Below are 12,728 nucleotides of genomic sequence, written 5' to 3'. Positions count from 1 at the left end.
TTTCACATTTAGCATGGAAGTGTTTTTCTGGTTGCATCTCCAAATACATTGCTTTAGTGTTTTTACAGTTCTACTACACAGTCTTTGCAGATGGACCACTATTTTCTAATCAAGAAACCAAGGACAATTTGTGTCACATCATCCTTGTTCCCTTCTTGCAATTTTGGAAGACTTGAGGAGTAATGTTACTAAGGAGGAGGGTGATGCAGATTTTGAAGGTGAGGATGGGAGCCACTTCAGGGCTCAGCACCTGCCCCGACAATGACTCTTTCCCAGCTGCTTCACCATTGCTGTGCTCCCTACCTGGGCCTCTCAGTCATCCCACTTCCTGTGAGGCCATCCTCATAGGGCTAACAAGAATTATGGACAGAAGTACAGTTATAATCAAGCATTCATCAGGCTGCTTTGACCCACTTCCTTGTTCTGAAAGTCTCATAGCACTAGTAGATACTGACCATTTGCATCCCCACTCTTCCTATGCATAGAATTTCTGACATGAGAGTCTCAAGGCTTTTGTTTGAGATAGATAGGATCTCTCCATCACGATCATAAGGCTTTTATTTAAAAATTACTTAAAATGTGTTTCAGATCCGAATTCCAGTGAAACAGCTGATGCCAATCAGTTTGAAGACTCCCATAACGCAGTGGAATCAGCATGAGAATACAGTTTCTTCATCTCCCTGTCCCATGACTTCACCCTGCACTCTGACCAATCAGTGACCTCCACACTTTGGCCCACACCAAAACTCTAAAAAATCCTAGCTCCAAACTCCTCAGGGAAATGGATTTAAGGTTTCCTCCTGTCTCTTCATTCAGCAGCCTTATGATTAAACCTCTTTCTCTGTTGCAACCTGGTGTCTCAATATATTGACTTGCTGTGTGCGTTGAGCAACAGAACTATTAAGGTGACATCTGGCTGCTGTATAGATGGATTATTTCATTAGTAGCACTGAGGTGGGTAGGGATTGGGAAGGCTGAAGGGTGCCCAGAAAGAGACACCTTGAATAGGGCAGCGCTATCCTAAAGCCAATAGGGTTCAGAACATATGACCCCAAAGCATGGCAACTTCAGAGCAAAAAGGGCTTTCTGACCTTCCACTGCCCTTCTTTCCTGAAGCAGGTCATAAAACCTAGGAAGAATTTTCTGACCCTCCCCTGAGGCAGGTCATATGGCACCCATGTAAGAGGTGCCCACCCAGAGGAAAGGAGCATTCTCATCTCTGAGGACGTTAGGGACACAGAGAAGAATCTGAACAAATAGATATTGCAAAGTGATATGGTTTGGCTGTGTCCCCACCCAAATCTCATCTTGAATTGTAGCTCCCATAATTCCCATGTGTTTTGGGAGGGACCTAGTGGGAGATAATTGAATCATGGGGGCAGTTTCTCCCATACTGTTCTTGTGGTAGTGAATAAGTCTCAGGAGATCTGATGGTTTTATAAGGGGAAGCCCCTTTCGCTTGATTCTCATTCCCTCTTTGCCTGCCACCACGTAGACTATGCCTTTCACCTTCTACCATGATTGTGAGGCATCTCTAGCCATATGGAACTGTGAGTCCATTAAATCTTTTTCTTTATAAATTACCGAGTTTCAGGTATATCTTTATCAGCAGTGTGAAAACAGACTAATACACTAAGTTTCCCCAGTTTATTGGCATTAGACCACGTTAGACCATAGCCCCTCTGGCCTCTTGTATGTCTCCACGACTGTTCACTTTTTGCCAAACCTAGCATGAAAACACACAGGTTTAACTGTTCCTTTGGGTCTTCATTTCCCTATGAAGGCTCCTGTGTCACATGAAACTTATGCTAAATAAACATGTATACTTTTCTGTTATTCTGTCTTTTGTTATAGGGGCCTCAGCCATGAACCTAGATTGGGTAGAGGAAAAGGTATTTTCATCTTTCTCTCCAAAGCAGTGGAGTGAAGACAGGATTTGTCTTCTGAGACCCTTTATCTCTTTGGGTACCCCAGTGTCCCCTGCTGACCCTAACTTTCCCCTAGTAGGAACCCACCCAGACTTGATCTCAAGAACAATGTCTTCATTCAAGTCCTTTTCCTTTCCTACTCTTCTCTCATCTAAACTTGCCTGTCTCTTGTTCTAAAAGCTTAAGGTCTTACAGGAGTCTAGCAAACCAACCTCTTAAATTAGCCATGTGAAAGTATTAATGTCTAGGTGTGTCTAAGACAAAGCTGATTGCATTGCTTCCCATAGTAAAAGACAACTATGTTGATCAAGCTCGACTCTCTGAGCAGAGTAGAATGCTGACTTAATATAGAATTTTTGGCAGTGGTGTGCTGGTAAACCAACTCTTTGTGCGGTGGAAGGGAGAAAGCACTGATTCATAGCACTTGCCAGTATCCATGATGTAAATAATCACACCATGGCCTTACTTCAAGCCACTAATGATTTAACAAAAAACTCCTAAATATTTAACAATTGGCTCTTGCTAATCCCCAGAGACTCGCCCTAGTATGCTACTTGGTTGGGGAGCATGAAGTTCAGGCACTGGTGGACTTTCAGAGCTGCAAGTGGCACACATCATTTGTAGGATCAGTGTCATTTGGTTGAGACTCTGACACTCAGAGGAGCTGGTCCTGGAGTGAGTCCACCCCTGGTTGGCTGGCTTTCAGAAGCATGAGGCTGACACTGATTGGTTAGCTTGCCAAGTTTATTCTGAAATGAGTTGTCATTGATTCACTGCTCAGGCTTGGAACCAGTTCTGAAAGCTACTTGTTATTATGGGCACATAACAATCTGTTTCTCAAGTTTGTAGGAACATTTTTGTCCTCAGATGTTACTCACACTGGATAAAAAATTTTAACTCAGGCCTTTCTTAGAAAAGACTGGACAAGTTGGGTCACTTATTATTCAGCTAGTGACTTCAGTTAGAATAATAGCTTTTGGATGGCCAGTGAAGCTAAGTGCAGAAGAATCCCCCACTAACACTAAAACAGATTCATCTTGATGAGATGTGTTTCCTATCTTTTTCTTCTTTTCCCATTTCTACGGACTTCTATGAATCTGAGCCTAACTAGAGGATTTGTGGGTAGGATTTTCATTTCACTTTACTGGGACAATCTGAGACTTATTTCTTTGAGATAAACTTCAGCAACTCTTCTTTCTTGGACCCTAACTGTAGACAAACAAGGTATTAACAGGACACCAACCTTGGCTGGTTTGCAAAGGGAGACTGTACCCTACATCTAATAAGCATGGTCACACAATGTTCCCTCACCACCCCCACCCCACCCACACACACACACACACATGTCTAACAAGCATGGTCACACAATGTTCCCTCACCACCCCCCACCCCACCCCCACACACACATGTCTAATAAGCATGGACACAAGATGACCCCTCACCACCCCCACCCCACCCACCCACACACACACACACACGTATAACAAGCATGGTCACACAATGTTCCCTCACCACCCCCCAACACACCCCCACACACACGTCTAATAAGCATGGACACAAGATGACCCCTCACCACCCCCACCCCACCCACCCACACACATGTCTAATAAGCATGGACACAAGATGACCCCTTACCACCCCCACCCCACCCACACACACACATGCCGATTCTCTGACCTGTGAACATGCAGTAGGAATTCTTTGTGAATCAGAGCTGCAGGAGGTTGGATGGGTACCCATATTTTCCTTAACTCATGCTAGAATGGCCTACAATACTTATTTTACCATTTAATACCTTGTTAATATTAAAAATGGTTTCAATCTGGTATCTATTTGCAGTCAACAACACCATCTCCATGTGTCTTCAGTAAAGGAGTCCGTTCTCTTCTCCATTTAGCTCCTGCTCAATCCCTTCTGGACCTAGAGTAATATCCCCACGTACATCATGTCCACCCACCCTGTGACTGAGAGCAGAGACTTGGGGGGCTAAGCCTGAGTTTAAACATTGGTTCTCACTGGTCACCTGTGTGACCTTGGCATGCACCACTTATGTAAACAACATAAGAGATGTGGAGTGAATCATTTCATCTTCATGACAATACAACGAGGTAGGCCCTATTAGAATCCCCATACAAGAGATCTGTGGACACCACACTCAGGTCAGACTTTGTCCCAGCTGCTAAGGACGACACTAAGGCTGTCCTGTTCATTCCTCTGTATAAAGATAAGACAAGGATGAGGATGGCAGGGAACAGAGAATGAAGAGGCAAAGCATTTTGCAAAAGTAAGTGATCAGGCAGAGAGCCAGAGAAAGGCCCTCCAGTTCTGCTCTATGTTCCCAGCCTCCAGGCCCAGCCTCAGGACCTGACCCTCAACAGCCTGCCCAAGCTCTCCTTGTCCTCAAACCTCTTGGGTCTTCAAATCCAGTGGCCTTTCCTTGATGCACACTCTTTCTGGTCTCTCAGAGAATGTTGGTCCCTGCTGGCTATCTCCTGCCTCCTCCATTCTATGTCATTCTCCCAGGGGAGAGGCAGCCCAGCAAACAGCTGGCTTGGGTCCTGTCTCTGCAATCACCTTCCTGAGCTTACCCTATTGGGGCCTCAATTTCCTTATCTGTAATATGGGGATTCTAATAGTGCCTACCTCATTGTACTGTCATGAAGATGAAATGATTTACTACACATAATATGTGGCTGTGATTGCATACAGTAAGAGCTATTAATATATAAGGGCTTGTTACTGTTATGATCCCAGAGCCCCCTTTCCCACAGCTCTTCCCTTTCTCTAGTACATTTTTCTTCCACAGTTCCTCTTAACCGCATGTGTCCCTCAAGTTCTATCCTCAGCCTTCTCTCTAGCAATGCCCACTTTGTGGATTCATTATTTCTCCAGGTTCCAAGTATCTTCCCCATACTGGTGACTCTCCAGTCAGTATCTGTGGCCTGGGCCCCTAACATAGACTGCTGTCTCCCTTTTCTGCTCAGGTGTGTCACTGTTGTCTGAAATCAAACATGTCCTCGATGGAACTCAACATCTTCCCCTTTAAGCTGGATCCTCATTCCCTCACCCACTTATGATAGCTTCCAGTCTCCAACTCTCCCTCTCTCCTCCTTTTCCCAATATCCAATTTACTAGCAAACCCTGTTGCTCTTCCATTAACTTTACTCTGATCCACGCCTTCCACTGCATTCCCACCTGCCCCCACCATCCAGGCCATCCTTACCGGCACAAACCATTACCCAGCTTCACAGCAGATGTTCCCTGGATTAAGGGAAGTGCTTCTCCGCTGGGTAGAATTGACGTTCTGAGTGGAAGAGCTTTCAATGTAGGAGAGCAAGAGGCAGCCCTGCTGAGAGGCTAGACTCCTGTGCGGTGCAGTCAGCACTACAGGCTGTTAGCACTGAGAGCCAGCTGGACACCCTGCACCCCGGTCCTGAGATTAGGACACACACTCATGCACACACTCTCACAAACACACTCATGTGCACGCACACACACATACTCATGCATGCACACACAAACTCATGCACGCTCACACACTCATGCGCACACACGTGCACACTCACACACACTCGTGACACACACTCATGCACACACAGTCACACATGCACATTAATGAACACTCACATGCACACTCACACACATACACTCTCATGCACACACACATATGCACGCACACTCACACATGCACATTCATAAACACACACTCTCACACACACACACTCACACACACTCACATGTCCAGGTGGCCTCTGTTTGGGGATGGGGGCATCATTAGCCCAGCTGAAGATCACAGAGCCTCTTCCAAATCGAACCCATCCCAGACAAAGCTTCTCAAACACAGATGGCTCAAGCTTCCTCCATGCTCTCTCCCTTCCTACCTGCCTCCTTCATCACCTCTTCTTCTCAAGGTGGCCATAACCTTCCCGCCCTCAATTCTCTACTTCCATTCTTACCCCCTCCCTCCGCCCTCAATTCTCCACTCCCTCTCTTACCCCTTCCCCAGGCCTCCAGGTGCTGCTCCTTTGGCTCCTTGTTGCCTGACAGGCCTCCCAGCACTTGCTATTTGTACCCTATTCATCCTCCCAGCCTGGTTTGTCCTTTCCCTGACTGCACCGTCAAACTCCCAGGCCTGCTCTAAACAGCTTAGAATCAGTTCCACCGGGTCTGTCTCTTTGTTAGTCTCTCTGATTCTCGTGTATCATCTTGGCAGCTGAACTGGACATTCAGTTTGTTGAGGACAGAGGCCATCCCAGGCTTTCACTTCCAGGGCCTGGCACAGGGAAAGGTAGCAGCCTCCTAGGTGATGCCACTTGGTAGATTTCAAAGTTCCTGATCAAAACCTGGACTCTTCGTCCCTGCCCACTGCCAGCCTGGGATGAATTCCTGCAGAAAGATTTTAACAACCAGAACAGAATTGGAGCCAGGGAAAACTTCAGCCTCTCAACAGCTTTTTCACTGGGCATCAAAAATAAAAAAGGGTTGGTCCCAGCAGGTGACAAGCTCATCACTGGAGAGAGATGACCTGTCTGTGCCAAGCACTGATTCATTAGCACAATAGAGGTTGATGTTGAAGCTGGCCTGTGTGTGTTTCTTCCTCTCCATAAGCCCTGCCATTGACTCACACTCATCATCAACACAACACGACAGCAAAGCTAAGCAGCATAACTGGTGTCTTTACCTTCTTCTGCTTGGTGCAGGTCACTGCTGTCTTTTAAGTCTTCATCCACCCAGGGGCGAGCTTCGGCCCTGGTTCTAGGCTCCCCCTTCTTTTTCTCCATGCTTCTGTCGGCATTTTTAAAGATCCACACAACCAAAATGCAGAGAATGGCTACCAAGATGGGAGTCAGGAAATACATGCTCTGGAGTCTGATGTCACAGGCGTGCACACTTCCCACACCGGTTTTTAAACACACAGAGACAGGAGTGGAGAATGCCGGGAGATAGAAGGAATGCAGACACAGGTGTGCCAGGGAAGGAACAAAGTGCAGAACTCTTCAACTCTATGAGGACTTTGCAAAGGAGCAAAGATCACAGTCACATGTGTGGGGTGTTGTGGCTTTGGTTATACACCAGTCCATTAACTTTTTAAAAGTATACACTCTGTCGATATATTCTTAGACAACAATTGCCAGAATCTGAGTAAGAACTTGCATGTGCTAGATCTAGCTAGATCACCTGAAGAACTTGTTTTTGTTTTTGTTTTTGTTTAAATAGATTTCCACACACCAACTCAGATCTGCTGGAAGAAAATGTTCAGGAAAGAGGTTTGGCACCATGCATTTTAAATGGCATGTTTGTGAAAACAGCCCTAGGGTTTTGATTTTTTTTATGATACCTGAGCCAATATATGGAGTAAAGAGAATATCATGTTTTGCATCAGAGAAAAACTTTGATCCAGGAAAAGTGACACAAAAAATTAAAGTGACAACTTGATTATATAATTACTTCAGTAGGGCTTTTTATGTGTTAGTTTGTCTGTCTGTTTTAGAAAGTGCCTTAGTCAGTTATGGCTGAAATAACAAAAATACTATGGACCGGGTGGCTTAAACAATATAAATTTATTTCTCGGCCAGGTATGGTGGCTCATGCCTATAATCCCGGCACTTTGGGAGGCTGAGGGGGGCAGATCACTTGAGGTCAGGAGTTCGAGACCAGCCTGGCCAACATGATGAAACCCCATCTCTACTAAAAATACAAAAATTAGTTGGGCCTGGTGGCACATGCCTGCAAACACAGCTACTCAGGAGGCTGAGGCAGGAAAATAGCTCCACCCAGGAGGTGGAGGTTGCAGTGAGCCGAAATTGTGCCATTGCACTCCAGCCTGGGTGACAAGAGTGAAAGTTCCTCTTAAAAAAAAAAAAAAAGAAAGAAAGAAGAAGAAGAAGAAAAAGAAAGAAAGAAAGAAAGAAAGAAAAAAATTTATCATTTATTTATCATAGTTCTGCAGGTTGAGAAGTCCATAATTAAGGTGCTGGCAAATCAGCTCCTGGTGAGGGCTCCCCTCCTGGTTTGCCAACAGGTACCTTCTTGCTGTAACCTCACACAGTGGATGGTGGAAACAGATAATCTCTATCATCTTTTTTCTTATAAGGCCACTAATCTCATTAATGAGGGCTCCACTCTCATCACCTGTTCACCTCCCAAAAGCCCAACCTCCAAATACCATTGTACTGGGGCTTAGGGCTCCAACATATGAATTTTGCCAAGACATATTCAGTCTTTAGCATCAAGGTGCAAACGTATGTATAACATGATGCCATTTGAATAAAACAGAGTGGAAAATATGATACATTTATACAAACTTATATATGTATTTCCTGGAAGAGCATACTCTAAAGAGCAGTTATATCAGGAATTCTCTTCATTAATTTTGCAATTTCTTGTGAGTCTATGTTATTTCAAAATAAACAGTGAAAAAAACAGTGGTTACTTGTTTTGGAGGGAGTGTGGAAACTGGATAGATGGGGGACAAGGGTGAGAAAATTTCTACTGAATACTATTCCATAATTTAAGTATTTTGAGCTGTTGTAAATATATTATCTATTTAAAAAATTGAATATGTGTTATTTATTTCAATACTCATTTTGATGGTTTTATTGTATCATATATTGTAATACTCCTTTTTGTGATAGACAGTTGTTTTTTAAGATGTATGTCATATTGGTTCTCTAACTCCAGAGAACTCTGCAAAAGATAATAAACAAAGTTTATTATGGAAGCACTGGCCTCCACAGACCATTGAATTTGGTGGTGCTGCCTGCCATGCCGACAGCTTTTGTACAGGAAAGTGCCCTCCCTGTGCCTGCTGAAAGGGTGTCAGAAGGGACATGTCCAGTCCATGTGATCCAACCCCACGCAGGCAGCTGAAAATGGCAGAGCCTGTGTTGGGGCCCAGCTTCTCTTTACATCCCACTAAAAACACAGAATAAAGAAACCACTCCATAGCAAGAGAAGAGCAAGACAAATGTGCAGAGAGAAGCAAGGCCTGCAAGGCAGCAATGCCTCACAGCCCAGGGGAAGGACAAGGTGAGGGCCATGGGTGGCAACTGCCTCTGCTCCTAGGAGGTCCCAGGCCTGCCTCGGTTTCAGCCCATGTGTCTCCTTACCTTTGAAGAATCAGAAAGATCCTCGGTGCCTGTAACTACAAAAGCACAATTCATAACAGTGTCAGGAACAGGATTAAGCCCAGGAAAAATGGGGTGGTGGGAATTGGTTATAGTGCACTAGTGGGTGAAGTCTGGGAGGCACCCCCATCTCAGAAGGGAATGCTAACAGCTGTGGCGTGCAGCAGCTGGCTGGCTAATTGAGTATTGCCTAAGTCTCTTGGGTTTCAGACCATGTGCCCAGCAGAATGAGTCTGTAGGGGATTCTGAAGCCACTGAGAGCCCCGGAGGAGCTGAAACATAAGGACAACCATGCCAGAAGGCAGCTTTCCGTCATGTTTGGTGACTTGCAATGGGAAAGAAAAGATTCTTGCTCTGAATTGCTTGGTTCAAGATAGAGAAGTAAAGCAAAATCACCATGCATTCCTTCATTCATTCATTCACTCATTCATTCAAAATATATTTTTTGGGATCCATGCAAAAGGCATTGCATTTGGGGCCAGAAATAGAACGGAGGGTAGTAGGGGCTGCACATGCTCATGGAGCCAAGAGCCACAGAGAGACAAGCGGATCGAATCTCATATACTAATGCCACATTCCAACTTCCCTAAGAGCTGCTAGGGAGCTGACTGGAGTGTGACTGGGCTGAGTTGGTGAAATCAGAGGCTTCCCAGAGGAAGGAATGGCTGAGTTGAGGTCGGAGCTGTGAGTGGGAATCAGTCATGGGGCAGGAGAGAGCCTTCCAGGCAGAGGTCATGGTGTGCAGCAGGATAATTAAGGCATCAGAGATGGGTTGAGGAGGAATTATTTAATTATTTAGGTGCACTGACCCAGTTGGATTAACATCCAAAAGACTGAGCCCCGAACAAAGAGTCAAGCTACCTTTTAAGCATTTTGTGGGGTGGGGGGAGATTTGTGCAGGGGGAAATGTATTACAGAAACGAGAAACAAAGACAGTTATTCTATTAAGACATGCATTACATTATTTCTTACTTTTCAAGGAACAGCATGTTTTATGACTTGAGATTATCTGTCTAGTGACCTTGCAGCTGCACAGCTAGAGAAACAGGGTCTTCAGAATGCCTGGGAAAGGGGGAGATAAGGCTCACTAGCCTCAGAAAAACAGGCAGTCAATTTTTAAAGGATTTCAGCTCTTTCTCTTCCTCAGGGGGAATTGGTTTTTCTTACATACAATTGAGTTTTGCTTACACATTTTTAAATTTCTTTTAATTCCGTTCCAGGTGTGGGCAAAGGCCTATGCCTTGGAAGGAACAGGTACCTATGGAGAGGATTGACAGGAGCTGAGTATTTCAGGAGGGCATAAACAGGGGATGCAGGAAGCCAGAGAGGTAGCAAAATGCCCGATGAGGCAGGTCTTTCTAGGTCATGCTGGTAAATTCTTTCTTCACCCTAAATGGAATGTGGGGAGGGAACAGTGACAGGTTGAGAATTGGGGACACATCTAGCACACACCATGTGGTACCAGGTTCTCTTCTTAGCACTTCTACATATTATCTCATATGTGCCTCACAACAACCCTGTGCAATAGATCCCATTAGTATCCTCATTTTTTCAAATGAAGAAAATGAAGTACAAATAGGCCTAGGGTCAGTGTCAGATAAATGGGCAGAAATAGCCCCTGTGTGTATCCCCCTGGAATGGCTCCCCCATTGTTCACTTCTTCATAGCAAGCCAGAGTCCTTGGCCAGAGCCCATCAGTGCCACACCGGCCTGGTTGGGGAATGGAAAGTGGGAGGTGCAGGTTTCTTGCACAGATGCAAGAGGTACAGGTACTTGGCATCGTGTGGCTCCAGCTTAGCTTAGGAGAAATACAGAAAATAGGTTTAAAATGCATATAGCATAAAGGAAAAGAATTGGCAGCTGCTACCAAGAGGCAAAGGGTAGCAGGAACAGGTAGTAGAGAGGGGCAGGGCAGGTCATGGTGATGCCAGGAGGGAAGGCACACAGCCCTGGAGCTCTGGTGTCCACACTGCTTTATATTCCAAAGCACCTGCAGGGCCAGTGAAGTGCTTCCTTCCCAGGACTCTCGCTCTTGGATTTCCACGATGCCATCCCTGCCTCCTTCTTGATGTGGATTCCCATAATGCTAACCTGAGCTAGACCCCTAGTTCTCCATATCCAACCCATCTCCATGGCCAGGCCTCTCTTTCACGGTCAAGTCAAGATAGCAAATGCCTTGTGGTCCCCACCAAGCTTGATTGGTAAAGGCCTCTGCTAATATCAGGGTTTCCATTTGGTTTTACCTTAGAAGCAGAGCTGTGGTTGGGGGCATAGTAAGTTGCCACACTGCTGACTTGTGGAAGGCCCAGCTATCTCTCTACTCTGAGTAGCTCTAAAGCATCCTGGTCAACTTGTCTTCCCAATATGTTTTTCTCATCAGCTGAGGAAAAGGAAGGGTGTGCTACGGATGGATGCTTTGGAAGACGGTATGAAACACTTTCACACTGGTTGTGTTTCATTATTTACTTCAGATTGGTTGTCTGGTTTAATCATTTCATTTCCACTGATGACAGAAAATTTAATTTTGCTGTCAAGACAATTTTGGCTAGGCACGGTGGCTCATGACTGTAATCCCAGTGATTTGGGAGGCCGAGGCAAGAGGATTACTTGAGGCCAGGAGTTTGAGACCAGCCTGTCAACATAGCAAGACCTCATCTCTACCAAAATAAAAAATAAAAAAATTAGCCAGGCACGGTGGCCCATAGCTACTCGGGAGGTTAAGTGAGGATCACTTGAGCTCAAGTGTTTGAGGCTTCAGTGAGCTATGATGGCACCACTGCACTCCAGCCTGAGTGACAGAGCAAGATCCTGTCTGATATGGTTTGGCTCTGTGCCCTCACCCAAATCTTATCTCAAATTGTAATCCCCTTGTGTCAGGGAGGGACGTGGTGGGAGGTGATTGGATCATGGGGGCGGTTTCCCCAGGCTGTTTTCATCATAGTGAGTGAGCTCTCATGAGATCTGATGGTTTAAAAGTGTTGTACTTCCCCCCATAAATTACCCAGTCTCAGGTAGTATCTTTATAGCAGTGTGAGAATGAACTAAGACATTGTCTCAAATAAGTAACAAATAAACAAATAAATAAATGACCATTTTACCCCTTCTATTTTAATACAGAGACAAATATCATTCTGTCTCTTGCCCTTCCATTTCCCTGGGTGCCCACAGAGTGTCCTGGTACTGAGAGAGAGAGAAGCGGGTCTTGGTGTGGCCCCATCTTGGTGGGTCCCACGGAAGGGTCTAGTCCTGGTGGTCTTAGGCAACAGGCAGTGTGCAGGCTGCACCTACACCCAGACAGTCTGCCTCCCACCACCTCCAAACCCAGATCACAGGGCCCTTCTGGCTGGTCCGTCATCAACCAGTCTCCATGCCCCTTGGGAGTAGTTTCCAAGTCTCTTGGGATATTTGTTCCCTTGCATTTTTGGAGACTAGGGGAAGGGGAGGAGGGTTGTTGCCTATCTCAGGTCTCTCTCACCTTTGCTATTTATATATATATACGCATATATATATACACACACACATATATACACATATATATACACATATACATATATACACATATATACACATATAATACACATATATATACACACACATAATATATATAAAATTTGATTTTTTTCAACTAGCATGCACTTAAATTTTTTTAAAAAATATTTTGAAAATTTTTGGG

The 12,728-nt window shown here is 45.1% G+C and overlaps 1 protein-coding gene across 4 annotated transcripts in view; it reads right to left on the bottom strand.

The window, feature by feature from the left end:
* IYD (iodotyrosine deiodinase) overlaps nucleotides 1–6,916 on the bottom strand; it is a 35,505-nt gene extending 28,589 nt beyond the window's left edge. The window contains exon 1 of one of the 4 annotated variants that reach the window (XM_001135488.7): nucleotides 6,610–6,916. In XM_001135488.7, coding sequence (XP_001135488.1) covers nucleotides 6,610–6,787 — 178 coding nt within the window. In that variant the 5' untranslated portion in view covers nucleotides 6,788–6,916. Of the gene's footprint in view, nucleotides 1–5,151; nucleotides 5,308–6,609 lie in introns of those variants that run through there. The other 3 variants (XM_009452230.5, XM_527537.7, XM_054686427.1) reach the window with 3 other exon arrangements.
* Between the last annotated feature and the right edge of the window lie 5,812 nt (nucleotides 6,917–12,728).

Source organism: Pan troglodytes, chromosome 5, assembly GCF_028858775.2.
Source record: "Pan troglodytes isolate AG18354 chromosome 5, NHGRI_mPanTro3-v2.0_pri, whole genome shotgun sequence".
NCBI classification, from domain to species: Eukaryota; Metazoa; Chordata; class Mammalia; order Primates; family Hominidae; genus Pan; species Pan troglodytes.
The sequence above is the reverse complement of the archived record's forward strand: the minus strand, read 5'-3'. Positions and strand labels throughout refer to the sequence as shown.